The 8,736-nt window shown below is 43.4% G+C and overlaps 1 protein-coding gene across 8 annotated transcripts in view; it reads left to right on the top strand.

Annotated features, from left to right (window-relative positions):
• The window catches only part of PASD1 (PAS domain containing repressor 1), a 101,849-nt gene that overhangs the window by 74,246 nt on the left and 18,867 nt on the right, over positions 1–8,736 (top strand). For 6 of the 8 annotated variants that reach the window (XM_027645218.1, XM_027645217.1, XM_027645219.1 and 3 more), the window contains exons 4-10: positions 165–319; positions 1,058–1,149; positions 2,962–3,051; positions 3,833–3,953; positions 5,144–5,257; positions 5,923–6,041; positions 6,857–6,939. In XM_027645218.1, the coding sequence (XP_027501019.1) occupies positions 165–319; positions 1,058–1,149; positions 2,962–3,051; positions 3,833–3,953; positions 5,144–5,257; positions 5,923–6,041; positions 6,857–6,939 (774 nt within the window). Of the gene's footprint in view, positions 1–164; positions 320–1,057; positions 1,150–2,959; positions 3,052–3,832; positions 3,954–5,143; positions 5,258–5,922; positions 6,042–6,856; positions 6,940–8,736 lie in introns of those variants that run through there. The other 2 variants (XM_027645220.1, XM_027645223.1) reach the window with 2 other exon arrangements.

Genomic DNA, 8,736 nt, shown 5'->3' with positions numbered 1-8,736 from the left:
AAACATTCTTAAATTGTATTAATGTGAGCTGGAAACTAGTCTGTGGTTCTGCAGCTAGACTCTCAACACAGTGTTTTGCTGGGATAGGGCAGTTTACCTCATCCTGGTTCGAGCTGCAGGTCTTTCATTCTGCTTAGTGGCATTTATGTTTCTGTCACTCTCAGGGCATCACGCAACAAATCTGAAAAGAAGAGGAGAGACCAGTTCAATGTCCTCATTAAAGAGCTTTGCACGATGCTGCAGGGCCATGGCCACCCTCTCAAGATGGACAAGTCCACAATACTGCAGAGGACCATCGACTTCCTACAGAAACAGAAAGGTACTGGAGGGTGCTGGCTCTGCATCTGCCCAGCAGACAGTGTCCACTCAGAAAATGAAAACTCTTTTTCCCAAGCATCTCAGAGCTCCAGAGAGGGCATGAGCCTAAGTGAGGGGCAGAATAAGGCACAGAAGTTGACCTCAGGAAATGAGCTAGAGTGCTGACCAGTTAAATATAGACAGATTTGAAAAGATGCTCTTTAATGTAGAGACATCGTTTCCCTCACTGGCCTCCACATTCCCTGTCCTGCTTTGTACATTCTCAAACAGAGCATGAGGGAGGAAAAACAGAGGAACACTACCCACTACAAAAGCAAGGGGAAAGGGAATTATAAGACATGCTCCCAGGTCTTTTGGATTAGGAGATGACTGAGCACAGCCTTTCCTGCTGCCTGGGCACTCCTGAGAGCCTTACTGAAACAGCTCCAGAGTCACAGACACCCTCTGCTCACAGGAATGCTCTACCACTCTGAAATTAGCCCTCTGACCATAGTTTTTGAAGGATATCTTCAGACCACCCAAAATGTCTCCATTTCCCTTTCCCTTTCTTGATTTCTAATGTATTTGTATCGTGATGACATAGAAAATGACTGTTGCATGCAAGAAGGGTTTGTGTGAAGAATGATCTGTGGATGATTCCTCTGAAAGCCCTCTTTAAAGAAATCTAGTGTTACTTGAAAAGGAAAAAAAAATCTAAGTAGCATGACTCATGTTGCTTTTTTGATGTTTTCTCTTTAAGAAATCACAGCACAGACAGAAGCCTGTGAGATTAGACAAGACTGGAAGCCTTCATTTCTTAGCAACGAGGAGTTCACCCAGTTGATGTTAGAGGTAAGAAGAAATTAAAGCTGCATAGATTAGTGAGAAGTAATCAGTTCAGTGGAGTAGTTCAGAGATGTACAGTTCCTTTTCACCTGTAGGTCCCAATGCTAATGATTTCTACTCTTGCTGGCACATACAAATCTGACAGAGACCACTGTGCTAAATGTGCTTTGCAGACACAGAATTAAAAATATGATTGCTTCCCCTGAAAGATAAACAGCTTTTCATTTAGGAATGGTGACTGATTTGGCCCAGTTTTGGCCTGGTGAGAGAGGAAAAAGAGAATTTCTCTTCTCAGAAGAGCTGCTGGAGCTAGCAGTTTTAGGGAAAACTTGAAAGGACCTGAAAAAAGCAGAGCAGCTCTCTTCCTCCCACATCCCATTAGCCAGGCAGCATCGCCCTGCTGCCTCTGCAGCTGCTTGCTGCGCACTGCTGTACTTGTGATGTGAGTGCTGTCTCTTGTGCTTGGATTGCCTTTAAGTGCATTCAGGAGAACAGCTCTGATACTCCCACCTCTGAAATGCTTCACTGGTCTAGAAACACCCCACAAGCCTGCATTTCTCCTTTCTTAAGGCCATGACTCTGGATCTGTGCTTGTGCTCCTCTGGCGAGGACATCTCCTGCCCTGTGTGGGCAGCTGCTGCTCTTTGCCCCACCAAAATAAGGGTGTATGCTGGGCTGAGCTGGGAGGTGCTGCAGTGTCTTAGTTACTCGTTTTCATCGGGATGTCATGACTCACCTCCCTGGAAAAGTCTGTTCATTTTTTCTGGGAATCTCTCTCACCAAACAGGCTAGCTTGTTCCAGCTGAATCAAAACAAATTCCCCCCTTAGATGGGAAGTGGCGGGGAGAGCGAGCCCTTTAATAACTGCTGGCTTGCTGGACTTTGTTAGACTTAAGCAGTTAAGCAGTTTGCTTAAAATCAGTGGGTTTTTTCCCAGAGAGGACTTATTTTGAGCAAAGGCAGTGAGGTGGGGGAGATGGTGAGTGCTGCATCTTTGGCTCCCTGTATCTAATCTGCAGAACAGCCTAACTGTGTCTATAGAAGAGCTGGCTTTGTGCACGGTGCTGACCAGCTATTAAACCTCCCAGATCTTGATGTTAGAGAAGAATAGGGACAGACACTGAGTAAATGGTACAAGGAGATGTTGTGAAGAATAGGGAGAACACTCAAGGAGGAAAGCACAGGCAGTGACTTAAAAGGGACAGAGAGCTTTGACTCTGGGACAGAAACCACTGTCAACATAAAAGGGGAAACAAAACAAGCCTTAAAATTGTTTTGTCACTAGCCTTACAAATCAGTACTTTAATCAAAATAAGTAACGCTTTAAATCTTCTCCGTATTGTCCATAAATTGCTAAAAATAAATCATTGTATCATTTTTCTGTCTCTGCTTATCCATCCATCCATCCATCCACAATGCTGGGTTTGCCATGATGATATCTACCATCTCCTTACGCACTGAGTTTGTTAACTGTTGTGTAACTCAGAACACATAATGAAGTGACTGAAGTCACTGGGATTGTGTGGGTGTTGAAATTCTAAGCATCACTGTTTTGCTTCATGTTAAATAAATGCTCACTGGGTGAAAAATACAAGTCAATTTAACAATAATGAGCAAATAAGAATATAAAAAGAATGTTGAATTAGACAGCATGTATAATTTTTGGTTTTCCACATTGAACTATCATTTCCGTGATTAATTTCTGCTAAGTTTAGGCTGTTGGAAGCATCACTAAAGAATCAATTAGCCTATTATACTCTAAGTTGCTACCTTTCATAATTCTTTTTTTTTTCTTTTTTGTCTGCCTATTATCATTAGGCACTAGATGGCTTTCTCATTGCTCTTACCACTGATGGGATTATTATTTATGTATCTGATAGTGTTTCGTCTCTGCTCGGACACTTACCGGTAAGTTCTGACCACTCAATATAAGGCTCATTATTTCAGGACTGAATCTATGCTCTTCTAATGACATCGGGTTTTCCTACTTCTAGCCCATAGTCTTCAGTAACAAATGTGTGGCCTCAGAGCTTTCTGGGAGAATTTCTAGAAACCAGTTAGCTGTTAGGTGCATAAATTTCAGCTTGACCCCTCAAAAACATTTTTCTCTTAATCTGGTGCCAAGCATGAGGCACCAACAATGCTATATACGAGGGCAGATTTAAGCACATGGTTAGCTGAATGTCCTGGTGTGCAAAGAACAAATCCGTGCTGACATTTTGGTAGAACCCCTTTAGTCAGGATGTGTGGGTTGATCAGCACTGAATCACTTGCAGGTCAAGATGATTTTGCCAGATGTTCAGCCTAGAAGACAAATGGAGGATGTGAGGATGAGCTCTCTCACTTCTGTCATACTTCCAAAGGAAAATGTTTCACATTTGCATTTTGAAGTGATACTTATCATCATATTACATTCCTGTGGTACCAGGGTTTCTTCTCCTACTTACATCTCCCTGAACTGAGGGGGCAAACTCTGGGACTCGTTCATCCTTCTGCAAATAGATAGTAACCCTGGGGTAAAATAACCTAAGGGCTGTGTTCTGCCCTAGATCCATCTGCAGATTGACTGGGCTTCCTTGTCTTAGGCATCAGGTAGACCGGCAGCGTCTGTGCTCTGCTGCGGGATGAAAAGGCGTGTGGTTGTGTCAGGCTGTACTGCTGAACATGACAAAGCATTCTTTTGTATCAGTCAGATTTGGTGGACCAAAATATATTAAACTTTCTGCCTGAACGGGAACAGAGCGAAGTGTACAAGCTCCTTTCTCCACATGTGCTCATGACAGATCCTGTTGCAGCTGATTTTCTAAATGGTAAGCTCTGCTCTTGTCTGTAAGTCAGGGAAGTTTGCCAAAGGCGAACAGCTCCCAGGGGAGCCTGCACAGGGTTCTCCAGCTATTTAATTCTTCTGCCTGCCACTGCTGTTTTACTGTATTTGTGGGGTTTAGTGCATCACATCATCTAATGTTCCTGTGTGTTCCCAATACTTGCTCTTTGATTTGGGCAGTCTATGTTTTACTGTCTGCTTTGTCCCATAGGACAGTGAAGTTGCCCTCATTAGGTGTTTTTACTCAGGTGGGATGCTGGACTGAACCTGAGAAAGGAGTGAGGGCTTAGGGAAAGGAAAATGGTTGGAGAAATCTCAAAGGGTTTTGGCAGAGCCTATATTCCTCTGGAAGTTTGCATGTCTCAGGACACAACAGAAACCCTAATGTAACTTAAGCATCAGCCCTCCTATCTGAACAGTCCATCCAGGTCTGTATTGCTGGCTACTGTCCCACCCCCAGAATGTCTCTTTCTCCTAGAAAATGTCCCCAGCACAGAGCAGGCATCAGCATCTTCCTATCATCCACATTTTACCAAGGCTGTGCTGGCTTCCCTCTTTCCCAGTGGGTTCACCATGTCTGAGCAGCGCTGGCCTCCCCTCCCTGCTGCCCCCTGAGCACCAGTGGGAGCTGAGCAGCCCTTGTGCTGATGGTGCTCTGCCCCGAGGGTGGTTTCCCTCTGGCTGAAGGCCACGTGGTCTAATCCATAGAGTTCAGACTTGGGGCAGAAAACTGGATGAGAGCTTGGCACGGTGCCCTCCACTGCTAATGGAGAGGCTTAGGGTGAGTTCAGTGCCCTTTGGATCTGGGTCCTACTGAGCAGTGCCAGAGCAGAGTACTGCAATGTCATGTAACTGCTTTGTGTGAAATTCTGCAAACTATGAAGTCAGGGGAAAATCCCGCTGATCGTATAGCCAGGGCTTCACTCTCGGAGTACTGGAGTGACTGCAAAGCCATTTGAGAAAGGGTGAGAATACATTTCCTTAAACAGAACCAGCTGATAATTGCTCCTAGTATTTATATATTTACTTTCGGGTTTCAAGAGCATCCTAGCAGGGTGTGCTCAGATATCACAGCAGCAAGGTTGGTGTAAGCACCTGATAAATTCAGTATGTGAGTGTGCTGAAGTACAGACTTCTAGTAACATTGCCTGTCTCCCTCTCTTTCTCTCATTTCAGCAGAAAAACAAATAGAGTTTTGCTGCCATTTAGCAAGAGGCAGTTTAGATCCAAATGAACCCCTGATGTATGAATATGTGAAATTTGTAGTGGATTTTAAATATTTTACTCATGGTAAGTTACTACTCCAGCCTACCTTCTTCACCTCTTTCCTTTAAATTGTGTCCTTATATGTAGCATCCTAAAGACCTTGTTCAGCTGAAAATGCCCTGTAATTGTCAGGGATGGAATGAGCTGTAGATATATTGAATATGTTTTTCATATGAAAGTGGTGGTGAGGGTGTTGTTCAGAAGAGTGCACTCTCCTGCATGCTGTGCCTAAAGCTGATACCAGACTGATAACACCTCCATTTGACCCACTGCCAATTGTAAAGCAGCCTACTTATTCAAATAACTGGTAAAATATGCTATTCTGTTTCACTCGTGTCAGTGAAATGACACTTTACAAAGATTAAATAGTTTGATATACCTGTAAAATCCTGAATCTTGCAAATTTTGACCTGGAGAAAGGCTGACAGGGAGACTGCAGCTGCATACTGCGAGCTGCTCAGAGCTGTCTTATGAAGCTCCCCTGCAAGCCAGGGATAGGTGGTTACAGCTGTGTAACTTGGAGCCTAAAGGGTCATACTTTAAATAACGTCAGCGTGTATCAGTGTGGCATCACTTTGTGGGTAGGAGGAGTTGGTTGCTGGGGTGTCATCAGTCACTGTACCTGTCTTAACATGAAAAAAAAACTCTCCTTCCTCATCTTCTTAAATAAATTGTCTGGTTGTGTCTAGTGCCTACACCCTCCTGTAATGGCTTTGAGTCAGCTATTGCACGAGCTTTCAGGTCAGCCACGGAGGAGCAGATTTGCCTCGTAGCGACTGTTCGTCTTGTCACACCGCAGTTCTTAAAGGTGAGACCCCTGTACCTGCACTTCCCCTTTGCGTGGGGCTCAGCTGGTGCCGGGCAGTGGAGCTGCTCTGTGGGTGTGTGGGAGCCCTGCTGAGGCAGCCTCTCAGGGAGCAGCACTGAGTGTTTGTGCAGGGGGTTAGTAAAGAAGAGAGGACACCGCTGCGTTTGGGAGTGGGGCTTGACATAAGTGTGTATTTTGGAAAGGAGAGGTATAAAGCGAGAAGAGGTTGTTGTGTGATGGGCTGTCCCAGCGCGGGTAGCCCAGGGAGCACCAAGACAAGGTGACCAGCTACACCACTTGGGAATTTGCAGCCTTCAAAGGCGTGCATCCCACCACCCTTGGTGTAAGGAAGCCACCTGTACCTGAAACAGTGTTTCATGGTTGAAACTGTGTTTCATGGGCTTTTTCTGCTGATCTGTAAGTGTCCCGTGGTGCAGTGCAGTGATGACAGGGATAACGACTGTAGGTGCTGCTTGCTCAAGGGGAGCATTAGCCAGTTAATTATCCATATTCACATACCAATATTTGCAAAAAGCTGGGAAATCTGGCCTACAGAGTGCAAGATGAGACCCTTGGACTCTTTATCCTAGGTCTGAAATTCAGCTCAGGGTAAATTATTCAGCCACTTTTCATCACTTCGTGCATCCATAAAACAAGGCTTATATGTTCCTTAGAGGAAAATAAGTCAAGTGCTTTATAAGCACTGTATTTTGCTATGGTTTATTATATCAACAAGATGCATCCTTGGTCTTGATAGCAGGCTCCTTTTGTCATTTCATAGAATTAAATGTCTCAATGTGCCACCTGTGTTGCAGGAGCTCTGCAACGTTGAAGAGCCATGTGAAGAATTCACGTCGAGGCATAGTTTAGAATGGAAGTTTTTATTCTTGGACCACAGGTAAGAGATTTGGGTTTAGTCGCTGAAGAATAAATAAACTGTAGTTTAAAAATAGGAAACTTTGTGTAGCTATTGCCAGAGATCCCAAGTGGAATAGTTCTAATTAGATGAGACTGAGTAAGTAACACTATTGTGAACTTACTAGGCATCCTTAAGTGCTTCACTCTTTTCCATATTTTAAGCAGGTAAGAAACCGTAAAAAATGCTGGAAAGCATCTAGAAAAATGTCAAACTTCACCGAGATAATAAGTCATTGAAACTGAACAGTATCAGTCCTGTTCCCTGTATGGGTTTAAATCTTTTGTTTTACCAGTACAGCTTCCAGGCATCTTTCTAAATATTTTGTGGTGTCAATAAGTTTTTGATTTTTCACCTTGAGAAATGCTAGAATTTATGAAATTAAAAGAAAAAGCAGCAGATTCTAAGATTTAATTTATATTAGTTTTTGACAATGCCATACGGTGGGTTAGGATTCAGCTTGGTGAGTGAAACAGACTGGAACTGCTTTATTAAGCTGATTAATATAGGATTCATTTTCTTCAAAAGAAGCTAGAGGGTTTTATTCACTCTTTTACTTCTCTGTATTTGACATGTGTGCATAAGCACATTGCAAAATCCTACTCTTTCCGCTATCCCTCCCCTTTTGAGCTGTGCAAAGATAGTCATTACTAGAAATAGAAGACTGGTAAATAAGGCTGTAAGGAAAAAATATCTGTGAGGAAAAAACCCTAAATATCATCTGCACATGTAGAGCAAGAAGGAGAGAGAGCAAATATAAATTATTATTAATTTATAGTTTATTAATGTATTAATTTTATAACTTTCATTTGTATAGTACACAAGATGTGTCCCTCACACATCATGTTTTGAAGCATGAAGGAACTGACCCTGTGACAGCCCTACAGTTGGTGCTGTTTAGTTTGGGACAGTCAGATCATTACTTGTGTATGGAAACCTTGCTGGAGTGGCTTTGTTAGACTTTAATTGGCCTGTCCAATAATGCATATTTTCAGAATCAGCTGATTAATGTTAAGATTTGTAAAAGAGCCCTAAGCCCCTTACTTCACTGATGGAGTGAGCTGCTGTGTCCCAGCAGCTCCTGTGAATAAGGTGAGCAGAAACTACTTTGAAACCTGACAAAGAGTCTTCTGATGAATCTGGGTTATGACTCAGAGAGGAATCTCTGTGCCAGGTGCTTGCAGCCACTCCAGTCCCACTGATATTCCCAGCAAGGAAACCATTGGTACTGAGAGCAAATTAAGCTGATGCAGATGCTGAGGCAGTTTTTGTGACAGCCCCAGATGCGAGCGGCGAGTTCAGACCCAAGAATGAGCATGAGATCGTGGGGGTTGTCTCATTTAATCATTGATCCAAACTGCTCTCCAGTACAGTCTGCAGGATGCTGTGAAATGTTGCTGTTTCTTGCTTATTTGCATCAACACAGGCTGCCTGATGCTGAGATATGCCATCAGCAGGGACAGAGGGTTCCCAGCAGGAACTGGAATCGGGACCTTTCCTATCATGATCACAACTTAAATCAGAGTAAAGATAGATAGTGTAAAGGATTCCGCAGATCTGGAATAACATGAGAAAAACAGGGAAAATCTGTATTCTGGGTCTTTATGTAAATATGTGTAAAGGAAGAAAGCTTGTCAGTTTTCATAATGATCTATTCCTCTTCTGCACTGTGGTACTGTTCTTATTTTCCCTTCATTTATTGAAAGAGTGCATCTGAAAGGCTCTCTGAAGACTGTGCATTCCCATTTGCACAGCGAGTTGCAGGTCTCAAGGCTGGAA

Source organism: Corapipo altera, unplaced genomic scaffold (genome assembly GCF_003945725.1).
Source record: "Corapipo altera isolate COAL_440 unplaced genomic scaffold, ASM394572v1 65, whole genome shotgun sequence".
Lineage (NCBI taxonomy): Eukaryota > Metazoa > Chordata > Aves > Passeriformes > Pipridae > Corapipo > Corapipo altera.
This window is presented reverse-complemented; position numbering and strand designations above follow the sequence as displayed.